We start from the raw sequence: 25,000 nt of genomic DNA, 5'->3' as shown, positions 1-25,000 counted from the left end.
TTATTGCATTGTATAATCTAGATTTTCCAACAGGTGACCTCTACAGACTCAGACCTTTCGTCTGGACAAAACGCAGGAAGGGTATGTACTGTGTTAGTTCGTGTGCTGCTAATTTCACAGCCTGGACAAATGCAAAGACTTGTTCATGGTCAACTAAGTATTGTTTTAACCTTACTACATGCCAGTGGAGGCTGCTGAGGGGAGGACGGCTCCTGAGTGGCGCAGTGGTCTAAGGCACTGCATCGCAGTGCTAACTGTGTCACTAGAGATCCTGGTTCGAATCCAGGCTCTGTCGCAGCCGGCCGCGACCGGGAGACTCATGGGCGGCGCACAATTGGCCCAGCGTTGTCCAGGGTAGGGGAGGGAATGGCCGGCAGGGATGTAGCTCAGTTGATAGAGCATGGCGTTTGCAACGCCAGGGTTGTGGGTTCGATTCCCACGGGGGGCCAGTATAAAAAAATAATAATATTGTATTCACTAACTGTAAGTCGCTCTGGATAAGAGCGTCTGCTAAATGACTAAAATGTAAAATGTAATAATGTCTGGAACGGAGCGAATGGAATGGCACGAAACACATGGAAACCATGGGTTTGATGTTGTTGAGACCTTTCCACTAATTCCGCTCCAGCCATTACCAAGTGCCCGTCCTCCCCAATTAAGGTGCCACCAACCTCCTGTGCTACATGCGGCTATCACAAACCAACACAGTGTCCAAAACTATATCCAGTCCCTAAAGGTGGTCCTGTTAAAGGAAACATTAACAAGACCCTCTTGCATGATGTTTTTCTAGTTTTGGTCAATGTGTCCTCAAATCAAATCAAATCAAATCAAATTTTATTGGCCACATGCGCCGAATACAACAGGTGCAGACATTACAGTGAAATGCTTACTTAAAGCCCTTAACCAACAGTGCATTTATTTTTTATAAAAAAGTAGAATAAAACAACAAAAAAGTGTTGAGAAAAAAAGAGCAGAAGTAAAATAAAATAACAGTAGGGAGGCTATATATACAGGGGGGTACCGGTGCAGAGTCCATGTGCGGGGGCACTGGCTAGTTGAGGTAGTTGAAGTAATATGTACATGTGGGTAGAGTTAAAGTGACTATGCATAAATAATTAACAGAGTAGCAGCAGCGTAAAAAAATGGGGTGGGGGGGCAGTGAAAATAGTCCGGGTAGCCATGATTAGCTGTTCAGGAGTCTTATGGCTTGGGGGTAGAAGCTGTTGAGAAGTCTTTTGGACCTAGACTTGGCACTCCGGTACCGCTTGCCGTGCGGTAGCAGAGAGAACAGTCTATGACTAGGGCGGCTGGAATCTTTGACAATTTTGAGGGCCTTCCTCTGACACCGCCTGGTATAGAGGTCCTGGATGGCAGGAAGCTTGGCCCCAGTGATGTATTGGGCCGTACGCACTACCCTCTGTAGTGCCTTGCGGTCGGAGGCCAAGCAGTTGCCATACCTTGCGGTGATGCAACCAGTTAGGATGCTCTCGATGGTGCAGCTGTAGAATTTTTTGAGGATCTGAGGACCCAAGCCAAATCTTTTCAGTCTCCTGAGGGGGAATAGGCTTTGTCGTGCCCTCTTCATGACTGTCTTGGTGTGTTTGGACCATGATAGTTTGTTGGTGATGTGGACAACATATCTAATGTTCTGGCAGCATTCCAGGCTCATTGTAGCAGTAATGGTAGAACATACACATGGTTGCAGACCACAGGAGGTTGGTGGCACCTTAATTGGGGAGAACGGGCTCATGGTAATGACTGGAGCGGCATCAGTGGAATGGTATCAAATACATCTAACACATGGTTTCCAGGTGTTTGATGCCTTTCCATTTGCTCCATTCCGGCCATTATTATGAGCCGTTCTAATTTCAGGTTACAAGGGCAGACTTGCTGTCCAAGCCACACACACACGTACAAGGCGTGGCTTCATCTGGGCTTTGACTGGCGTCTTTGGGGCTGGGAACTTCATGTCTAACATATATCAGCTGGCTAAACAATTACATTATACTGCATGGATTTCAAATCAAGTAGCTACTGGTTTTCAGCACCTGACGCTTGGTGATGATAGTATTATCAAGGCCGTCAAGTCAGAAGCTGAGACATTATTGAAGCTTAGTCACATGGTTTTTGTCCAAACCCACACTGTGGAACATAATATAGCTTGTAGAACTTGTGCACAGGACTTGTTCGCAGCTGCACGGCAGGAGATATTGGATCTCGGCCTGGGTAAGGCACCACGCCATGCGCTGAATGACCTTATTGTTTCACTTGGACTAGAGAAATGGTTCAAGTCAGACAATATTCAGAATATTCAATATGCAGAACTATTAGCCGCTGTGATGATGTACAATTCTAAAGAATGTGTTGGCTGTATTGGTTTTTATGGAACTTCCCTTTTATTCTTCCGGACCAAATATTTCCATCTCAAGCTCCATCCACCCTTTGGGAGTGAGTGGTCGTTAAAGACCAAGTCATAAAATGGGATCACGTTGCTGGCTATTTTTGTATTAATGGTACTGATATGTCGGTAACAACTCGGTTTTGTTGTCATGAGACTTCAGTTATGTAATTTGCACCTGTAATACAATACAATCTGTAACTTTTAACGATATTAAACTGATGAGTGTACGATCACTTCACGCTATACTGATGCTATGTGATAAGTGAGATGAATTATTTATCCTACGGGGGCCTGACCTGTCCAGCTAACCACACTTTCTGCTTGGAAGTGACTGAGGATTTCACAATGGGACAGCTGAATATTCTATGCAGGGTACCCCTGGACACTGACATTGCCCCCTGGTGGGAGGATAGCTTATACGAGGAGAGCACCAGGTCTCTGACGGAGCCCATGGTACAGGAGCTTCAGCAGGATACCAGCTACCATCTTGCACACTCCCAGGTCGAAGTCATCCTGGCCAAGAAGACCGCAACTATCCTGACCAGCGCCTCCATTGCCTCAGCCAAATACGCATACACCTGGTGGGACTGGGTGTATCGCGCGTGCGTCTTGGCAAGCCTGCTAGTGGTAACTTTAGTACAGTGTTGCAATTGCAGACATTAGATCACCTCTCTTCGTACTTCTACTTCTTTCGCTATGGTACCTCTGGTTCTTTCACAACCCAGACGTGCCAAACGGGGGATTACTGTAGTCGGAAATAGAGAGAGTGAACTAATGTGAACGATGGTGATGAAGATGCGTTTAGCGATTTGCTGGCGCCGAGGCCCAGCGTGATGATTCAATCTCCATTTATGGCATTGTTTGAGTGACAGACCATCTGTGGGCTATCACAGGGGTCAAACACACCTTATCTGGGTCAATCTCGATGAAGAGAAATTCACATAGAAGTCCTAAGGTCACTGAAGCAAGGAGAGGTGAAGACTGATGAAACTTGAATCGATGAAATTAATTTAACTGTGTGAATTAAATGATCATGTTTGGATTGTTTCAAGAGTTCATAAAGAGCTATGAATTATGATATATTTTATTGTACTGTAACTGCTATGGATTTATTGTTACTGTTCATCCTACAGCGGATAGTTAAAAGAGGAGCGACACAGGGGTTTGCTCTTACCATACAGTGTTGAGATGTGGTGATTAGATTAGAGAATGCGTGTGAAGTTTTATGCCTTTTGTTTTAATGTTTTGGGCCATGCAAAACGATGTTAATTAGACGATGGTAGATACTGGGATTCAGCGCTCTTCGAAGAATAAAAGATGGGTTTAAACATTGATCATGGAGTCATTGGTAAACCGATCTCCTGATGTACGTTTGTATGTCATAGTAGTGAGTTGTTAAGACTTAGGACATTTTGTATTATTTTTATTGTGAAGATTTCTGGTATGTACCATTTGCTAATTGTATTCCTATTGCGTAACTGCAATAAATCTGATTACTTTTAAATGGATACGATCCGTAGTCCTCACATTTCTGAGTAATATTCCTTGAATTATTATTTGGTGAAATGTCTAATGGTAAATGTTATTCACAATACACATAGCATATATGCTCGGTCTCTAACTGTGCATCTCTGAGCTAAGGTTAACTCAATAATTTAATGCTAGGACATTGATTGAAAGATATTAGCTCCTTGTTCCTTAGCCTGTTAATAATTGCATAATGGTAAACCTAGCCATGTGCATCTTATAGTATTCCGAGTGGTGATGCAAGGCTCACAACCTTGGCTATACCCACTGGATACGATTATGGGCCAATAGCCTTCACATAGTAATGTTGTCAGATAGTACATCATCCTCAGACGAAGTGAATTCTATTCTACAATGGTGACATCCACATTCATTTAGAAGTGTTTAGAAACATATTCTATTCTTATTTACAATAAAAGTGACTCCAAAATGACATAATACATTATTTTCCATTCATTTCTTTTGAGTACAAAATTGTCTGAAACACAACCAAAACAAACAGCAAATGCATCCAACACATTTGTAGAGTCACAGGAATTTCCGATTGGTCAAATGTGATGAAACTCCGCAGGACTGTAGAACCTACCAACAGTAACGATCCCTGCTATTAGGCCTACTTCTACCACAGTCAACACAGAATATCTGTTAAACAATCTGCATACTGGGAGGCAGCAGGAAATCTGGTCACAATGCGGACAAAGTGAACGGAGAAGAGACACATTTTAATAAAATGGGTAGATGCCTCTATACCAGGACCTCTATACCAGGCGGTGTCAGAGGAAGGCCCTCAAAATTGTCAAAGACTCCAGTCACCCTAGTCATAGACTGTTCTCTCTGCTACCGCACGGCAAGCGGTACCGGAGTGCCAAGTCTAGGTCCAAAAGACTTCTCAACAGCTTCTACCCCCAAGCCATAAGACTCCTGAACAGCTAATCATGGCTACCCGGACTATTTGCACTGCCCCCCCCACCCCATCCTTTTTACGCTGCTGCTACTCTGTTAAGTATTTATGCATAGTCACTTTAACTCTACCCACATGTACATATTACCTCAACTACCTCAACTAGCCGGTGCCCCCGCACATTGACTATGCAACGGTACCCCCCTGTATATATAGCCTCCCTACTGTCACTTTATTCTATTGTATATATAGCCTCCCTACTGTCACTTTATTTTTTACTTCTGCTCTTTTTTTCTCAACACTTTTTTGTTGTTGTTTTATTCTTACTTTTTTGTTTAAAATAAATGCACTGTTGGTTAAGGGCTGTAAGTAAGCATTTCACTGTAATGTCTGCACCTGTTGTATTCGGCGCATGTGACCAATAAAATTTGATTTGATTTGATTTGATTTGAGATGCAACAACTACAATGTGGGCACAATAAGAATGTGGATAAGGTAAGGACAAAGGACGCATGTTAGCGCCAGGTATAAACAAGGCTAGAGATACAGTTAGTGATATTGCAACTTACAGTCAGTCAGTCAGTCAGTCAGTGCTGCTCCCTCAGTCATCGGTGTCCTCTGTGAGACTTTCCCCCTCCTCCTCTTCCCTAAACATCAGCCACCTCTGGTCCCTCCTTTCAGCTGCATTAACCTCCTACAGCACTGTCTGGCCCCCACTACGGGAAAACCCAAGCATGTCACGCACTGTGCCTTTTTTGGGCATGACCTCATTGACTTCTGCATAGAACACTTACGCACAAAGAACTCAGATCATATTTCAGTTGTATTTGACAGTAAACTATTTCACATATACTGGAAGTACAGTAGTACTTCCTCTTCACTATGGGTACAGTACATAATTCCTGTGCAGCAGTTAAATACAGTGAGGGAAAAAAGTATTTGATCCCCTGCTGATTTTGTACGTTTGACCACTGACAAAGACATGATCAGTCTATAATTTTAATAGTAGGTTTATTTGAACAGTGAGACAGAATAACAAAAAAAAAATCCAGAAAAACACATGTCAAAAATGTTATAAATTGATTTGCATTTTAATGAGGGAAATAAGTATTTGACCCCTCTGCAAAACATGACTTAGTACTTGGTGGCAAAACCCTTGTTGGCAATCACAGAGGTCAGACGTTTCTTGTAGTTGGCCACCAGGTTTGCACACATCTCAGGAGGGATTTTATCCCACTCCTCTTTGCAGATCTTCTCCAAGTCATTAAGGTTTCGAGGCTGACGTTTGGCAACTCCAACCTTCAGCTCCCTCCACAGATTTTATATGGGATTAAGGTCTGGAGACTGGCTAGGCCACTCCAGGACCTTGATGTGCTTCTTCTTGAGCCACTCCTTTGTTGCCTTGGCCGTGTGTTTTGGGTCATTGTCATGCTGGAATACCCATCCACAACCCATTTTGAATGCCCTGGCTGAGGGAAGGAGGTTCTCACCCAAGATTTGATGGTACATCGTCCCTTTGATGCGGTGAAGTTGTCCTGTCCCCTTAGCAGAAAAACACCCCCAAAGCATAATGTTTCCACCTCCATGTTTGACGGTGGGGATGGTGTTCTTGGGGTCATAGGCAGCATTCCTCCTCCTCCAAACACGGCGAGTTGAGTTGATGCCAAAGAGCTCGATTTTGGTCTCATCTGAACACAACACTTTCACCCAGTTCTCCTCTGAATCATTCAGATGTTCATTGGCAAACTTCAGACGGGCCTGTATATGTGCTTTCTTGAGCAAGGGGACCTTGCGGGCGCTGCAGGATTTCAGTCTTTCACGGCGTGGTGTGTTACCAATTGTTTTCTTGGTGACTATGGTCCCAGCTGCCTTGAGATCATTGACAAGATCCTCCCGTGTAGTTCTGGGATGATTCCTCCCCATTCTCATGATCATTGCAACTCCACAAGGTGAGATCTTGCATGGAGCCCCAGGCTGAGGGAGATTGACAGTTATTTTGTGTTTCTTCCATTTGCGAATAATCGCACCAACTGTTGTTACCTTCTCACCAAGCTGCTTGGCGATGGTCTTGTAGCCCATTCCAGCCTTGTGTAGGTCTACAATCTTGTACCTGACATCCTTGGAGAGCTCTTTGGTCTTGGCCATGGTGGAGAGTTTGGAATCTGATTGATTAATTGCTTCTGTGGACAGGTGTCTTTTATACAGGCAACAAGCTGAGATTAGGAGCACTCCCTTTAAGAGTGTGCTCCTAATCTCAGTTTATTACCTGTATAAAAGACACCTGGGAGCCAGAAATCTTTCTGATTGAGAGGGGGTCAAATACTTATTTCCCTCATTAAAAAGCAAATCAATTTATAACATTTTTGACATGCGTTTTTCTGGATTTTTTTGTTGTTATTCTGTCTCTCACTGTTCAAATAAACCTACCATTAAAATTATAGACTGATAATTTCTTTGTCAGTGGGCAAACGTACAAAATCAGCAGGGGATCAAATACTTTTTTCCCTCACTGTAGAGGGAGGAATAACGTGGAGTACATTGAGCAGCGTTATCACCCCTCAGTGCTAGTGGTTTAGTGGCTTAGTGTTACTGTACTGTATTATGATGTCACATGTCCTGAATTTGGCATCAGCCTGCTGGTTGATATGCTTGATGCATGTTGATGACAGACATTAGTTAACCAGAAATGGATGACGGTGAAAACAGTCAAAATCTGTGGTGGTTATAAGTATTTAGTAATATTACAGTGCAAGTTCAAATCATTTTACATTTACATTTAAGTCATTTAGCAGACGCTCTTATCCAGAGCGACTTACAGTTAGTGAATACATATTTTTTTTATACTGGCCCCCCGTGGGAATTGAACCCACAACCCTGGCATTGCAAACGCCATGCTCTATCAACTGAGCTACATCCCTGCCGGCCATTCCCTCCCCTACCCTGGACGACGCTGGGCCAATTGTGCGCCGCCCATGAGTCTCCCGGTCGCGGCCGGCTGCGACAGAGCCTGGATTCGAACCAGGATCTAGTGGCACAGTTAGCACTGCGATGCAGTGCCTTAGACCACTGCGTACATTGAGCAGCGTTATCACCCCTCAGTGCTAGTGGTTTAGTGGCTTAGTGTTACTGTACTGTATTATGATGTCACATGTCCTGAATTTGGCATCAGCCTGCTGGTTGATATGCTTGATGCATGTTGATGACAGACATTAGTTAACCAGAAATGGATGACGGTGAAAACAGTCAAAATCTGTGGTGGTTATAAGTATTTAGTAATATTACAGTGCAAGTTCAAATCATGAATGTAAAGGGTGTCTAGAGGTAGTTCTGATCTAGTGAACGTGCCCACATTTACAAAAGTAAAACATATGCTCCTATAATTCTTTGTGGTGAATGTGGCATTTGTTCCTAGAGTTTTGGTGTCAAGTTCACCTACAATTAATCTCTAGGACAGACTACGTAACATAGACATTTCCAGTTCTGGGTTACCAGTGGTGTAAAGTACTTAAGTAAAAATACTTTAAAGTATTACTTAAGTAGTTTTTTGGGTATCTGTACTTTACTTTACTATTTATATTTTTGACTACTTTTACTTTTACTTCACTACATTCCTAAAGAAAATAATATACTTTTTACACCATACATTTTCCCTGACACCCAAAAGTACTCATTACATTTTGAATGCTTAGCAGAACAGGAAAATGGTCCAATTCACACACTTATCAAGAGAATATCCCTGGTCATCCCTACTGCCTCTGATCTGGCGGACTCACGAAACACAAATGCTTTGTTTGTAAATTATGTCGGAGTGTTGGAGAGTGCCCCTGGCTATCCGCAAATAAAAAAGAGAAGAAAATTGTGCCGTCTGGTTTGCTTAATATAAGGAATTTAAAATGATTTATACTTTTACTTTTACTTTTAATACTTAAGTATATTTTAACAATTACATTTACTTTTGATACTAAAGTATATTTAAAACCAAATACTTTTAGACTTTTTCTCAAGTAGTATTTTACTGGGTGACTTTCACTTTTACTTGAGTCATTTTCTATTAAGGTATGACAGTTGGGTACTTTTTCCACCACCGTGGGTTACGGAGATAAACCTACTGTATGTCAAACCTACTGTGGAAACCTACTGTGACCTACAGTGTTGTCATGACACATGCACAATGCAGGACAGTTGTTTAAACCGGCTTATGAGTTGGTGTTTAACCTGTTTGTTTTTACTATACCAACCGGCTCTCACCTAGATTTCTTTACGTCATTTTCCATATCTTCGACCTGAATCTCGTAAAACATGAGTGCTATGCGCAGACAAATGTTTGAACTAAACTAGCCATAAAAATGGCTACTGTTACTCTAAACTCAAAACCACCAAAACAGGAGTTTTTGAACAAATGTTTATTTTACAAAAAAAGCTAGCTAAATACACATTGTGGGTTACTCTATAATGAAGGAAACTAATATACTGATGCGGTCTTCACTGAAGCAAAGTAGATGTGGTTTTTATTGTACAGAAATCCACCTGAGATCAGAGAGAGACAAACAGAAACTCACGACACAATCAACCAATAAGAGTCCACATTTGAGCTGTCATGTAACAGTGACACCGCCTCTATTCCTGAAATGGAAAGACTACCCAGAGAAGATGGTGGTAGTCCGGGCAGACAGAGGGCATCACAGGGGGCAGCTAGGGTCTAGAGTTTGGGCATCTTGGCAGCGTTGAGGCGCATGGATACGCAGGAGGAGCCGGCGGCGTAACGCATCTCCCTCAGCATCCCGCTCCATTCCTTCTTGTCCTCCTCGTACCTAACACAGGGAAAAGGAAGATACAGTGATGAGGAACAGAAGAAGACGTAGTTGATTGTTTGTACAGTACCACTGACCAAGTAGGGCCCTCTCCTTTATTTTTGATGTAGCTTTACCTTTATTTCTTATCATACGTTTCTATAACAAATTATTATAATTGAACTAAGATGAATAAGTTCTACTTTCTTGTCCACAGGAATGGAAATGGAAACAAACAAACCCAAAACAAACAGGGTTGAACAATGTGAACTTGTGTTGGCTCACCGAGCTACTGCCTAGGCTTTAGCACAATGGGCTAACACAGTCCTGTTGCCTGCATGAAGAAGACCTCGGTTTGAATCCCGGTCAATAACATAATAACATTAAAAGAGGGGACTTACTGCCAAACATCAGTGACCTCTGCGGGGACCACCTCCTTGTTATCATTCTGGATGATGGTGAAGCCTCCTACGGCGTACAGGGCCCCCTCACTGCTCAGCAGGTTCACTGAGCTCCTCTCCTGGGGAAATTCTGTGAACTCCTCCCATCTGGGAAAGAAGTTCATTAGGGATACCGTCAGGGGGACTCATTATAATTAAGGCCATCCTGACTCAAGATGACTAATAACGTTTACCATCTAGAACCAGCAAATGGTGTTATGAAGAGTGATATTAAAAGGTGTAACAAGTTCGTAAACTGATTTATCACCAAAGAAAATGCTACATACTTGTTTGTTCCAAAGTCGTAGACTTCAGATGCAGCAGTGAGGCCTTCCTCGTTGACTCCACCAGCCACCACGATCTTTCCGTTGTGAACGACGGCTCCGAACATGGCTCTGGCTGTCTTCATGGCAGCCAGCTCCCTCCACTCCGACTGCTTGTGGTTGTATACAAACATCTTGTTCAGGGCTTTGCTGCGCAGGAGAACGATAGACAGGGTTGTCAGATCTCAGGAAAGCAGTATAGAAAGACTGTGATGGATTTAGTTACGGTTAGGATTCAATAAATCAGACAACATGTAAGACTGTATGGGCTCACATGCAGTGGAGGCTGCTGAGGGGAGGACGGCTCATAATAGTGGCTGGAATGGAGCAAATGGAATGGTATCAAACACATCAAAGACGTGGTTTCCATGTGTTTGATACCATTCCATTGACTCCATTACAGCCATTATTATGAGCCGTCCTCCCCTCAGCAGCCTCCACTGCTTTACATGTAACCCAAAGAATACATTATTTTCACTACGGTCACGTTTGAATAACTGTATATTTTACCATGTGTAGTTCCATAATCAAAATAATGACTTCTACACTAGCTCTATGGTCTAGCATGCTCAGTTCTTATAATGATAGACTACAAACAGCTGCAGCTCACACCATATCTTTAGCACGACACACGCACAGACACACACACAAACACACACACACACACTTTTTCTATCGTCGTGGGAACCAAATATTTATTTCCATTCAAAATCCTATTTTCCTTAACCCCTAACCCTAGCCCTAACCTAACCTTAACCCCTGAACCTAACCATAACCCTAACGCCTAACCCTAATTGTAACCCAAACCCTAAACGTAACACCTAAGCTTAAAATAGCCTTTGTCTTCATGGAGATGTGGGAAATGTCCCCACGTGAGAGAATTGTCCTTGTTTTACTATCCTTGTGGGGACTTTGGGGGAATTCAGGTCCCCACAAGGATAGAGGAACAAGACCACACACACACACACACACACACACACACACACACACACACACACACACACACACACACACACATACTTGTCATCAGTCTTTCCTCCAATGCAGTACACCAGACCCTTATGGGAGACCACAGAATGGCCGTGGATCTTCAGGGGAAGCTTTTTGGTCTCACTCCACTTCATCTTCCTGGGGAAAGCCATTACAGAACAGGAGGGTCAAAACACACATGGTAGAGAGAGGCGCTGAGAAGTCCTATATCTTTCTACTGTACTGAGTGAATGAGACATATTGAATGCTATTCCACTCACTGGACATCATAGCACATCACAGAGTCCAAACACTCGTTGCTCTGGAGGTCTTTTCCAGCAATAGCGAACAGCAGGTTCTCACACTCTCCCATGTTGAAAAGAGCTCTAGGGGAAGGCATGGGGGGAAGAGCTACCCAGTCAGCTGCAAGAGTGTCCAACTGAAATACAAAGGGTTGAATGAATGAATGAATGAATGAATGAATGCCTGCATTCATCTGTTATGAATAAATATTATGAATAAAGACAGCGTTTTGTGCTATTGACATCATTTTATTCTAACATCAAACAAAGACTTTTGGCGATGTTACATAGTGAGCTAACGTAGATTAGAAAAGGCAAATATTACCAATAGAAGATTTGAAACCATCAAAAGAGTGACCCAAACTCTAAATTGTTACCTGATAGAAGTAGCACTGCAGGGGAGCGTCCTTGTCCTCCTCATCCACAAACAGTCCTCCGATGAGGTAGAGCTGGTTCTTCTGTGACGTTAGGCTGACGTGGTTCCGGGGGATCTGTTCCGACATGGCCGCCAGGAAACACTCGTTCTCGTTGACGTCGTATGCCACCGCTGCGGTGTCGTTGATCATCAGTATCAGGTCGCGGACGTACATGCCGTGGCGACGGTTATTGTTCAGGAAACCTGGGAAAACATCCTCTGCCTCGCTACCCTCGCCCTCCGCCCCCTCATCCCCAGCTACCTTCTCCTTCTTCTCTGGGAGTTTCCCCTGGAACGCGTCTTTGATAATCTGGACCTTCTTCAGGAGTTCCGGGTTGGCCTTGATGATCTCATCCGTCTCCACTTTGTCATGGAAGTATTTCTCGGGCATGAGGCGGAAGCGGATGCACTCGAAGGCGTCACCCAGTACCTGGACGCGTTTGTCCTTGTCGTTGCGGACCCATTTCATGAGGGCTTCGAACACTGTCTCCTCCTTCTCCACATTGAGCGAGTCGCCACCAATGACAGCGAACAGTTCATGAGCGGCCAGCTGGAGGAACTCCTCGTCTTTAGAGAGGATCTCGAAGCGGTCTGCGATGTAGTCGCGGGCGGACACTGCCAACCTGGGAACGTTGAGGACCAGACCCATCCTGAAGATTGCCAGACAGTTGGTCACGGAGAGCTTCTTCTGAAGATAGTTAACACACACGGTGAAGACTGAAGGAATCTGGAAACGATTGGCCACGGCAAATATGTCCTGCACATTGTCGTCGGTGAGGTCAATCTCGGCCGAGTACAGATAGGTGATGATCATGTCCAAGATGGAGGGATTGACATCGTCCAGGACCACCTCCTTGGTGGCCTCTACCTCCTTGCCGTCCTCAGAGAAGAAGATCTCCCTGAAGTATGGGCTGCAGGCAGCCATAATGAGTTTATGGCAGGGGAAGCTCCGGTCGCCCACTTTCAGCGTGCAGTCCACAAACTTGTTCTCGTTCAGCAGCTCCTTGAGGCCATCCTGGAGCAAGGTGCTCTGGAAGAGGCGCAGCTCCTCCTTGATGGCTTTGGGGTCCATGGTGTGGGGAAAATGGTGGCTTGCGAAGGGGAAGAAATGGTGGCCACAGGTCCTCTTGGCACCCAGTCCAGGCTAGAAAAGGCTGAGCAGAGAAAAGGTTCCCAGCCTGAAGCCCCCACTGCCTACTGCAATTTAATCCTTTCCCCTCTAAATATAGCCGCCTGCCTGCCTCAGCCGGTAGGAATCTCAGCTCTGCCAAATCTGAATGCGGAGCCCGACTCATACAGCTGTCATGGACTGAAAGAAGCAACTGGGGTGTCCGGGGTATAGCCCACTACCATGATTCAGCCTCAACACTGTCATTGGTTTAGTAGTGGCTAAAGAGGGATAATGTTGTCAAAGCTACTGGTTATTAACCCAATATTGGTTGTTTAGACCAGTGTCTCCACCCTGTATCTCAGTAGCTTTAAATAATTTCAAAGGATGTTAACTTTTGTGACATGTTTTTTCATTCATTCATTCCCATTCATTCATTTCCAAACAGACATACAAGCTAGGGTGTCTCTCAATTCAAATATTTAAAGCGGATTCTAGGATATTATGTCCCTATGCTACTGTGCAAAATACAATGTACTGTCGTTTTGATTGAATTTAGCCCTAAGACTGACTAGACTTGGATTCTACTGAGGAAGGTTGAGAAAAGTTGAGGAGCGTTGAGCAGCAGCAGCTGTCAGACAGACAGACCTCTCCACCTATCAGCACTCCTCCTCATTTTCCCTTAATTGTTCTGGGGGGTCATAGGACTGCTGACAGGGGGCGGGGCATTCAACTTCAAGTCCTGAAAATAGTCACTTTGTCCTGAATTACACTGTCCTCTCAGAGTAGGCTTTCATCTCTATAAAACTTGTGTGCCTAGAGATGAAATATATAGAAGTTAAACTTCGCTTGATTATAAGTCAAAGTGTTTGGAGTTGGGTGGCAGTGTGGACACTGTCATTGACGACACTAAAGATAGACCATTTGGTCAGGAGTGGAGTGTCTCACATGTAATATAAATATAGTGTAGTGCACAGACAGCAGTGTCACCTCGCCAATATTAGAAATGGATACCTATGGATTGCCGTGGCTACAGGAAGAGGTTCCTAAGTTCATAGAAAGTGAGATTTAGAGAATACTTTCAAAGTACATTAATCTTGTTTGTATTGATGAAAATATTAAGTGGTTTAGTTACATTCACAGGCGTTTATTTACTCTCTATGAAAAGTCATTTTCTCAGAGCATGATGCATTTGTAGACAGATACACTATCCATTTCAATAGGACAGGTTTCACAAACGATTGACATCTCAAAACGGTTCTCTATCTATCAAATAGATTGTCAGAAGAAATGGTCATAGTTAAAACAACAATGTAAGTGTGATCTCTATCAAACTTGATTGAATTTGCCTATAGTAGTAACACGTGCACGTTGGAAGAGCCATTACACACTAAAAAAGGAATGGTTCTAGATAGTACCAGAAAGGGGTTCTTTGGCTTGTAACTATAACGGAACCCTTTCCGGTGCACTATTTTAAATTTTTCCATGACGCTCTTATCCAGAGTGACTTACAGGAGCAATTAGGGTTAAGCGTCTTGCTCAAGGGCACATCAACAGATTTTTCACCTAGTCTGCTCAGGGATTAGAACCAGCGACCTTTCGGTTACTGGCACAACGCTCTTAACCACTAAGCTACCTGCCGCCCCGTTCCTTTCCTAAACCCTTTAAATAAGGTTCTATATAGCACTAAAAAGGATTCTGCTATGGTTACAACCCTTTTTGGGGCTATATAGAACCCTTTTATGGTTCTTTATAGAACATTTATGGAGAATGGTTCTATAAAGAACCTTTATCAATCTAAAAGGTTCTTTGTAGATAACTTTGAAGAACCATACAGGTTTTTTTTTATTCTGGTCAACCATATTATATTGTTAAAGTTCTATAGCTGTTATTATTTTGTTTAGTGACAAGTTGAATCAAGTGAGCTAACTCTGGAACAGCTGGGGGTTGCTGAGGATATTTAGGAAACCACTCTCAATTGACAAGGCTATACATGAGTCTTACAAGACACTGAAACTGGACATAGTCATATATAATGGAATAATACAACACATTAGATCGACTGGAATGACACTCTCACTCACGGTTGCACAAAAAGAGCTGTGCGCAAACCACACCCAAACATATTCGAATGAGCCTGCGCACCTACGTTTTAATTATCACTAAAAGAGCAAAGAACCCTTTTGAGAACTGTAAAGGACCATTGAAGAGCTCAAAGAGTTATTTGAGTCATTATGGTTCCACATAGAACCATAACCCTTCCCACAGAATCCTTGACGAACCCTCGTTTCTAGTGTGTTTCAGGCAAGGCAACTTTTCACCAGCAGAGGACACAATACAACTACAGTTTAATCTGTATGAACCAGTGTGAAATATATGGTAACAACTGGAATGTAGAAAACTGTACGGTAATGTACTTGTATGATATACATCGCAAATTCATACAAACATAAAACAAAATCACATTTTTATTAATACAAATCTAGGTAAAAAAACAACATTCAAATGCACAAAACTATCCCTAGAAATGAACGATAGAGCATTTGCTGTCATTTCCTAGCACGGATTGTTGACAGCATACTGAGTTGATACAGGGTTGGTTCTTCTTGGATATGATATTAGTTGCTCGTAGTGTCTGTAAACGTGTTCATACTGGTTCACATACTAGATGAATAGCATTATTGCAGGAACACGTTATGGCACCAATGTTGTTATTCCTCAGTTTGAACAACACAGATATTACAATCATATGTTAACAACATAAAATCAGTGATCAGCATAAAATGATTATGAGGTGAGATATACAATACATACTGATGCTATCAAAAAGTATATAGACCATACTGATTTGGCACTGGAAGCATGTATGTATTAATTAATCAGTGAATCAGTGTCTAACAAAGCAAGTGGCATTTTCTACTATTTCATGACTACATACCTGAGTGATATTGAAAGAATTGTCTGTTTAAATTATGTTATAGGATAAGCAATCCATTCATTCAGAATGAAAATGGTAATGTTATGTTAAAGGCCCAGTGTAGTCAAAAACGAGATGTTCCTGTGTTTTCTATCCAGTACATTTCCACGTTATGAGGTTGGAATATTACTGTGAAAGAGCTGTTTGAAAGACCGCCTGCAATTTCAGCTTGTTTTGGTGGGATGGAGTTTTGGCTTTCCATGGTGACAACACCAGGCGGTAAATTAGTTAATAGACCAATAAAAAAAGAGAGTTCCAAACCTCTCTGCCAATAACAGCTAGTTTTCGGTTTTCCCCTGCCACTCAGATCACTCCCAGATAGTCCTAGCAAAATTCTTGCTTGAGAAATTGCTCTTTGGTAAGATGCTATTTTTGTTTATATTTTATCATCACAGTAAGGTACTTAATTGTTACCCAGAAATTATTTAATATAGAGATTTTTTTTAAACGGCCGCATTGGACCTTTAATGAAACATTATACAGAGATTGGAGGTAAAATGAAAGTTAAAATCAGTCACTGGAATTAGTATAGGAATATTTATAATAAGTGCTTAGAGTTTTAGTTCAAGGGAGAGGGGAACTAGGGAGTGTCAAAGGAGCATTTATCCAACTGGTACAACATAGAGTCATGACTTGACCCCCATCCATTGTGAAGTACATGGTGCCATGGAACATCAGTTTAAAGACTGAATTGAGCGAGACAATGACGGATGCACAGCAGATGCCGCTTCTCAGCCTGTAGTGAAAAAAAACACATGAAAACAATCATACAAAATCCCATACTTGATGCATATTCAACAAACGGAATCCAAAAATCATTGAAAGATGAGCTATACAGTACCCGCTCGGCCTTGCACACATGTCCTCTTGCACTCCTCCTCCGTGTCGAAGCGGTTCTGGTTTCCCTCACAGGCGCCGTACCAGAACTGGGCGCAGGAGTTGGCCTGCTTGTCATAGTACCAGCGCATTTTGTAGTCCCGACACGGGCCCTGGTCTAGGACCAGTGCACAGCGAGGGTCCAGAGGAACAAACTCTGACCCGGCAGAACAAAGAGAGAAGGCTGTTAGTGAAGGCCCACTTAAGAAACAGACGTTGTATCAGGATGTAAGGGCCACGGCACACTAGTATACTGATTCTGTTCATTGGCAGATATAGCTAAAGCGTCAACACAATTGGGGTCAATTTCAGTTGGAATCATTCAGTAACTGATTTCAACAGGCTTTGTAGTAATCTGAACGGCTCATATGATTCAATCCTTTAGTTTAATGAACAGACACAGGGTAGACTGCTATGACTACATAGATATAGCTGTTGTTGGCAGTGGGTCCAACATACCTTTGGGAAGTGCGGGTCGTGGTGCAGGCACTAACTGGACAGAGCCTGAGGACCCTGAGGATGAAGATGATGTTCCTGATGATGATGATGATGATGAGGAAGAGGACCCTCCTGTATTGGAAGATGAGGATTCCCTGGAGGAGGAGGACGTGTTGCGGTTCAACGTGGGAACGTCCCCGCGACCAGTCCCCGAATCTGGGTTGTAAATACCTCCATCCTGGCCTCCCTCACGCTGCCCTATCTGGAGCCAGAGGAAAACAAACACACAAGGAAAACTATGAGGACCAACAAAGCCCTTCCCGTATTGTCAATTTGTAACAAAACACAAAGACAGTTTTAAAGCCTGAAACAGAGTAACAAGCCCAGTGTTACTATAGTGAGTTCAATGGAGTAAAGTAGTGAGTAAAGTTCATTAGTTCAATGGAACATACAAGTCATGCCAACTATACATTGACAGTAGGTTGTTTTCTGGTTAGTGCCTCTGTTAAATGTCTGTTCGTGTGCTGTAAAGACCTGTACTGTGGCAGTGCTAGGGTTGATAGGCTGGGTTAGGGCTACCCTGCCACCCTGACTTTCAGTGCCTGTTCCGGTAGTGGTGACTGTTCGCCTCCCGTTGTTGAAGTCCTCCTGGTTGGTGGTCCCATAGCCATTGCCATAGTTCCCGTTGTCATAGTTCCCATTGTTCCCGTTCCTGTATCCGTTGTTGCCGTAGCCGTTGGTGACACGGTTGTATATAGGAGCACCGTTCTCGTCTTCACAGAACTTGCTAACTAGCTTGGACTCCAGAGCTGAGAGGGAGCGACAGAGTAACAGGAGTTGTGATGACTGGGAACAGGTGATTAATCACATTGTACTGGGATTAGCCTTTGAGACTTCACGGCAACTTAATGCAGTTAACTTGGTACATTTTTACTGAGTATACCGTACAATAACAGTAGACCTACTGCTAATGTAGGGGCAGGAGTTTTTCTTCACTATGTCAGCTGACCAGGAACAACTCCGGAGGACAATACATACTAAGGCCATTCAACATTCAACTAACATTGTAATGGGTAGACCTAAAGCTTCATCTGACACCAATGTTTGCTTTGTAGCACCTACAGATGAAACACTATGGGGTCTTAAATGTCTCATGGGTCATAAATATGCCAACTTTGATAAATTATTTCTCAATTATGCTTTTAGATACAAATGTGAAATATATGTCAACAATCCTTTCTGCAAAGGACTATTCTATGGATTACATTTAGTGAAAATCCCCCAAATCCTGTTCTTTTTTTGTCTGGGTTTCATGAGGAATCACTCTTTTGAAACTACACCAACACGTTAACCCAACCAACAATGTAAAACCAACATGGCGTTTTGCCTTACCTGGCAGCGTGTTGAAGTCATCAATGAGGTACATGTGTTCACTATCAGGGTCCGACGCGATCAGGTTGAGCTCCCTCAGGAATTCAGCCTGCGTGGGGTCCGACGTATTCACGATCCCCAATGCGTACATCTCGATGTTGGCTGCGTGCGCCTCCCGCACCGCGATATCCAGCTTCACCGGCTCCCGCTTATCCGTCTGTCCGTCCGTAATAACTATAGCCACTTTACTGACACCCTTGCGCGAGCTGTAGAAGGCATCCTGGGTGGCCTTGCGGATGGCGGTGCCCGTGTGGGTGCCCTCACCTATATAAGGGATATTTCTTATCGCCTGTTTGACGTCCTGGTTGTTCATGTAGCGCGCCAGATTGAACTCTAGCTTGACCTCCAGGCTGTAGAGGACCAGGCCGATGCGGGTGGCGTTTCGGCCCACCGTCACACGGTCCACCAGGGCCGCCACAAAGTCCTTGATGATCTCAAAGTTCTCCGGCCCCACGCTCTCCGAGCTGTCGATGACGAACACCAGCTCCATGGGCCGCACCTTGCATTTGATGCCGCAACCTGGAAATAATGCAAAGATATACGATTCTGACGTCGAAAGGATGTTTTCCAATGCACTCTCAACAAGGCCTACTGTATGTTGCAATCAATGGTAAATTATTTTACACAAGCACAACAAATTATGTTTTATTTACCACAAATCTCCTTGATCATTTTAATGATGTCTTCTCTCTGTGGGTCAAAATCAGGATTGACATGGTGACTAAATGGAATCAAAAAGCCTATGTGAAATCAAAAGATGGCTAAAGACTGAGAACTTACTGTGAGGCCCATCTCGCCTTTGAATCCTGGTCTGCCCTAAAGGGAGCAGTAAAACATTGGTCTGATCAGTTTCTATTCTGATTGCAGTTCATTGTTTATTACAGCCTGCAACCCTGTTATCAAATGAATCGCCCTTCATTGATTATAAAAGCGACCCATGACGAGACTCACTGATTGGCCAGGAGCTCCAGGGTTTCCCAAATCACCTTTGACCCCCTTCAGGCCCCTCTCCCCTCCAGAGCCGCGGTCACCCTGTCATGGAGCCAGATAACACAAGGTCAGAGGTCACAAAAGCTCAAATACACTGCCGTATGCTTCAAACCACTGTGTCTTTCCTCACCTTGGCCCCTGGGAATCCTTCCCCTGGTGGCCCCCGAGGGCCAGTCACGCCCTGAAACCCTGCCTCGCCCTGAAAGGGTCCATAAAATACAGAGAATATTTGACATGCTCAACACAACATTTTAAAGAAACAAGAAACATTTTGTTTGCTTGCTTGTTTTGAATTACTATAGAAGTACCACCTGAAAACAAGAGCGAGACCTACCTTTGGCCCCTGAATACCCTGCCCAGGGGGTCCCGTTGGCCCTGGGGGGCCCGGTCGCCCAATGCCACCCTAGAAATGAGCAGAAGTTATAACCATATTTACAATAGCAATTCAAAAGTGTCAGTACAACACAACACAGCTCAACCACACTGCACCTCCTGTGTCAAACCTAGTTAGTCACGCTAAATAAGCTAAGCTAAGGGACGAACCCTTCACATTTCACTTAACAAACCTAGACTTAAAAAGTGACCTGATTTCACAGGGCAGCCGTTTCACGAGCAGGTAGTTTCACAGCTTGAGTGTCTCTGGCTTTACTGTTCATAGTCTGACACATATTAGTGAGCTTACTATATGAGAGCAGACCTACTGCTGTGACGGACAGGGCTACCTCAAACCCTCAGGTCTGCCCGCTCCCTAGGGCTTCTGGGGCTATAGGAGATGAAAAGCCTAAAGAGAAACCTGGATGTAATATTATAAGCTAGACTGCAGGTTCTGGGTATTGTGTTGGTTATAGGCACCCTGGCCCCAATGGTTCTCATTAGATGCATATGTTGGGATATATTCACACGTTGTGGAAGTGTGTGAAAATGATAAATGTCCCGTAAGAATGAAACGCTTATTATCGCAGCCTTTGAATACAAGCTCCCTGGGGATAGGTGTTCACATGTACAAGATGGATCTGAAATGTGGAGTCTGCCAGCATGAGGTAATAGTAGTATCGATCACCATGAGTCAGTCGGTTTGTCATGGTGCTGAACAAGGGTAAATGGGTTCGCATCAGAGCTAGGATTGATTCTTTGCCAACTGTTTAGCAGGGGTTAGCTTCTTCACGTCATAGACTACAATACATACCGGTAGTCCTTGTTGCCCCTCGCCTGGGGGGCCTGCTAAACCTGGCAAGCCCCTGAAGCCAATATCACCCTAGATGGGAGAAAACATGCAGATATCATGATGTCCTCTGCTAATGGAGGCCTTCTGTTCACCCAGGGCTGTTGTTACTAGCCAAAATAACCCAGCTCTGACACCCTCACACAGAACCATATCTTTACCTTTGGTCCAGGGATGCCCAGCCCCTCAAGGCCTGGTTCACCAGGAAGCCCCGGTAGACCAGGAGATCCCTACAAACCACAGGCAAACACTAGGGTCAACTCTGGTACAACTCATGCAATAGCAGCAACACATGAATAAGCACTAGTGTTGCTCACCGTAGGGCCAGGATAACCATCGCCTTTGGGCCCGAATGGACCAGACGGACCAGGACCTCCACGATCACCCTAAAAGTTGATGTGATTAAATAGAAGTACATCAAGATTCAAGTAAATAAATACCAGTTCGTCAATGAATTACGCTGATTATTCAGATAAATAAGTAAATGCTATTAATTATTCCCTATTATTCTAGTAGTGTGTCCCACCTTAGGACCAGGCAGCCCGTAGCCTGTCTCCCCTAATGGTCCAGCTGGACCAGGTTGGCCAAGGTCGCCCTGAGACAGACAGAGTTACAACATGGTTAAGAGACAGTTACAACATGGTTATGATATGGCATAAACCTCATCTACATGGTGAATTGTAGGCATTTTGGGACAGAGGGCTGTTACCTTAGGTCCTATGATGCCTCGGCCTGGCAGTCCTGGCATACCCAGTCGACCTGGTGTCCCAGGCTCCCCCTAGAAGAGGTCAGAGGTTAGAAGTCAAAGATCGTAGTGTGAACACAATACACTACAGTACAGAGTGTTGACGGATGTTAACTGAGGACAATGTCCTCACCTTTGCTCCAGAGGGCCCAGCAATTCCAGGAGGCCCACCCAAGCCCCGAATGCCCCTCTGGCCCTGGTCTCCCTGTGGGGAGAGACATCAATCGTCAAAGAAACATCACAGAAAACCAACCTCAGAATACCACAGCTGACCAGATTAATGAAGATGAAAATCTTGAGGAGGAAACCTGGGAATCTTCTTACCTTCTCACCCTGAGTGCCAATCCCCGCAGCTCCGTCTGGCCCCCTCAGACCAGCAACACCTGGTTCCCCCTATATAGACAAACACAAACAGACACACAATCAAAGCATATGAATCCAATGGTCACATTCAAAGAGGTACAGTATCAACCTATGGTGCCGCAGAGATGGCGGAAGACGAAATACCTTCTGTCCCGGGGCCCCGTCCTCTCCTGGGAGGCCAGGAAAACCAGCCAATCCTGACGCTCCTGGCTCACCCTGAAGAGAGATCATTGGTTGTATGTCTCACATCGCATCGACTACATATCTAAATGTGACACCACACCGAGGACAAACTACACATTGCGTTTCCATTGGAGGAGGACTCACCTTAGCCCCAGGTTCGCCAGCCCCTCTCTCTCCTGTTAAACCAACCTCCCCTGGTAAGCCCTGGTCACCCTGTGGATGAGAGGAGCACCCATGGCATACAAAGACATTAGCATTAGTGATAGCCTAACTATGAAATAACCACAATTGATCAAAACGGTAAAGTCAAGGAAGAACCATCAAAACACAGACCTTGGGCCCTGGATATCCATCTCCTTGTTGGCCCCTGCCCCCTGGTGGCCCCCGAGGCCCCTCTACACCCTGGTAGGACAGGAAGCACAAGGTAGTCACATTGTGACAGTCAGCCATAAACTATTGGTAAAACCTGTAATAATGAATAGGTGACCAACGTACCTTCTCCCCCTGAATGCCCAGCCCTGGCAGGCCGACAGGCCCTGGAAAACCTTGAGGGCCAAAGCCCCCCTGAGGGTCACAAAGAGAGTCAGAGCAGTTGTTGGCATCATAGCTATAATTACACCAACACAGGCTTGTAGATGTGTTACAGGAATAGTGCATGAAATACAGTATATGTACATAAACTACATATTCTAATACATTGGTTTGGATAATCACCCTTTCATGAACTGTTATTAAATGAAGGGAAAGTAGTCAACATAACGCAATTACTGTGTTAAAAATCCTCCTGCTCTTCTCCCTGCCATTAAATATTGAGAATGTTCACACAATTGACTATTTTCATAGCAATAAAGTAAACCAACTCCAGATCCAACGACCCAGTATTGTAGCACTAATACACGCATGCCTCATCTATAAAATGCCAGCTTGACTCACTTTATAGTGTCAACAGAGCTAAAGTACATGGCGTAAACACAGAATGTTAGCTAACTGTAACATTCATCCAAACCGTTAGCAGCATTCTTGCAGAAGGATTGCCCTCATTATATGATGAAAGTATTGCCATTATCCCAAGGATGGATTTCACAACAAGGCTAACCTTGCCAAGACTAATCGAGCCAAGAACAAACACCTCAGGTGTAAATGTAAATTACACAATTTCCATGTAAATTACACAATTTCCATAACGTTTAAGAAATGTTAGAATGATCATCAGCTACCAGGATTTTATCAGTGTTTGCTTCATTCATAATGGCATAAATGTCATCAATTCATATCACATAATCAGTGAGACCGTGATTCTATTTCTGACAGTACACACATTGTTCAGGTAGAACGAGGCTGCATCTCAATAGTGTTAAGTAGCTTCCTCTCCTTGTCTCCTCCCCTTTATCTGAAAACACAGACTAGGTGAAAGCAAAAGACAGGAATCCTTCTGAACCAGGACTTTCTGTCCACCTGTCCAGATCTTTAATACCAGTTTCAATTAAGGCAATGAGATGAGGAGAGGAGGCCACTTCAGACCATTGAGATGCACCCTTTACATCAGCCTTTACTTTAACCATGAACTTTCTCATGGCACAGCGCCCAGGCCTTTACCCCTGTGTGATTCATCACCACACAGATTCAATAGGGACCTCATATATAACCCCAGTCTGAATGAGACCTAGACACCAGTGCTTCTGGCCACTCCCTGCCCAAGGCTCTTTATGTGTTCCTGGGGTACACTGCGTGTTTGTTTATTGCAGATTTAGTTTATTTACAGCCTATACTGTACCTTGTCTCCTTTGATTCCAGCGCCGGGCTGTCCTCTGGGCCCCCTCGGCCCCTCCAGGCCCCGGTCCCCCTGCGGACAGACAAACACAGCCCTTTACAATCCTCTTCAACTCTTCACTCTCTCTCATTCTTTTTCTCACCAGAGAGAGGTAAACTCACACCAGCCATACAGTGAAGGCAGAATCCCAATTTGAGATCTGTGCCCATAACTCAGACTTTCATCTACTGATGTCAATGACAGATTTAGATTTCAGATTCTGCCCTAAGAAAGATAACATAAACACAGACAGTTATTAAATCATTGGAAAACAATCATGATCCCTCTAACCAACAACCACAAGGCTGATAACAACAATGTAACATTATGAAAAACGTTAAACCGTGTTTTTCCTTCGGTCTTGGCGGAAGGTTCAAGCAAGTTGATCTACGTGCCGCGCCGAGGCTGGTTCGCAAGGTGATGACAGATGTCTGTTTACTGCGTTGCTAACCGCTGAAAGACAGGAAGGCTAAACCGGAACGTGATTGTGATTCTGGAAACTTCTTCAAACATGTTCCCAGCCTCGCATGCATCCACTCTGGACCTCCAAAGAATGTTCCAGGGAGACCACAAGGTCGAGGCGGGTTCTGACGGATGTTGAGATGCGGGAGGACATGTTTAGTATTACTCTCATTTTTCCGGCTAAGGGCTTTGGCACCGAGCGTGAGTAGATCAGCACTGGTGAATGTCGATGAAGGTTCTTTGTACTTAATTACTGCAGGAGTCAGGCTCCGACTTGAAATGATAAAATACTAAAATAAAAAAACAGACAATAATCAAAGTTGAAGC

At 44.0% G+C, this 25,000-nt stretch overlaps 2 protein-coding genes across 2 annotated transcripts; both read right to left on the bottom strand.

Annotated features, from left to right (window-relative positions):
• Positions 1 to 9,528: 9,528 nt before the first annotated feature.
• Positions 9,529 to 13,140, bottom strand: LOC311116968 (kelch-like protein 41b; the record flags this gene model as incomplete). The annotated part of the gene is made up of 6 exons (XM_084191973.1): positions 9,529 to 9,640; positions 10,021 to 10,167; positions 10,347 to 10,532; positions 11,403 to 11,510; positions 11,633 to 11,790; positions 12,031 to 13,140. The coding sequence occupies 6 exons, from the start codon at positions 13,138 to 13,140 to the stop codon at positions 9,529 to 9,531; spliced, it is 1,821 nt and encodes a 606-aa protein (XP_084048099.1).
• A 2,054-nt stretch (positions 13,141 to 15,194) lies between these two features.
• On the bottom strand, positions 15,195 to 24,244 carry LOC311116967 (uncharacterized protein; the record flags this gene model as incomplete). The annotated part of the gene is made up of 22 exons (XM_084191972.1): positions 15,195 to 16,889; positions 16,995 to 17,186; positions 17,489 to 17,729; positions 18,002 to 18,276; positions 18,860 to 19,417; positions 19,552 to 19,588; positions 19,679 to 19,714; positions 19,850 to 19,930; positions 20,019 to 20,087; positions 20,223 to 20,291; positions 21,075 to 21,143; positions 21,272 to 21,340; positions 21,428 to 21,496; positions 21,637 to 21,705; positions 21,820 to 21,888; positions 21,989 to 22,060; positions 22,180 to 22,248; positions 22,363 to 22,434; positions 22,546 to 22,614; positions 22,735 to 22,803; positions 22,897 to 22,965; positions 24,176 to 24,244. Coding segments are annotated over 22 exons (2,397 nt in total), but the record flags the coding sequence as incomplete, so codon positions are not given.
• Between the last annotated feature and the right edge of the window lie 756 nt (positions 24,245 to 25,000).

Source organism: Coregonus lavaretus (genome assembly GCF_964263955.1).
Source record: "Coregonus lavaretus genome assembly, contig: HAP1_SCAFFOLD_7740, whole genome shotgun sequence".
Classification (NCBI taxonomy): Eukaryota; Metazoa; Chordata; class Actinopteri; order Salmoniformes; family Salmonidae; genus Coregonus; species Coregonus lavaretus.
This window is presented reverse-complemented; position numbering and strand designations above follow the sequence as displayed.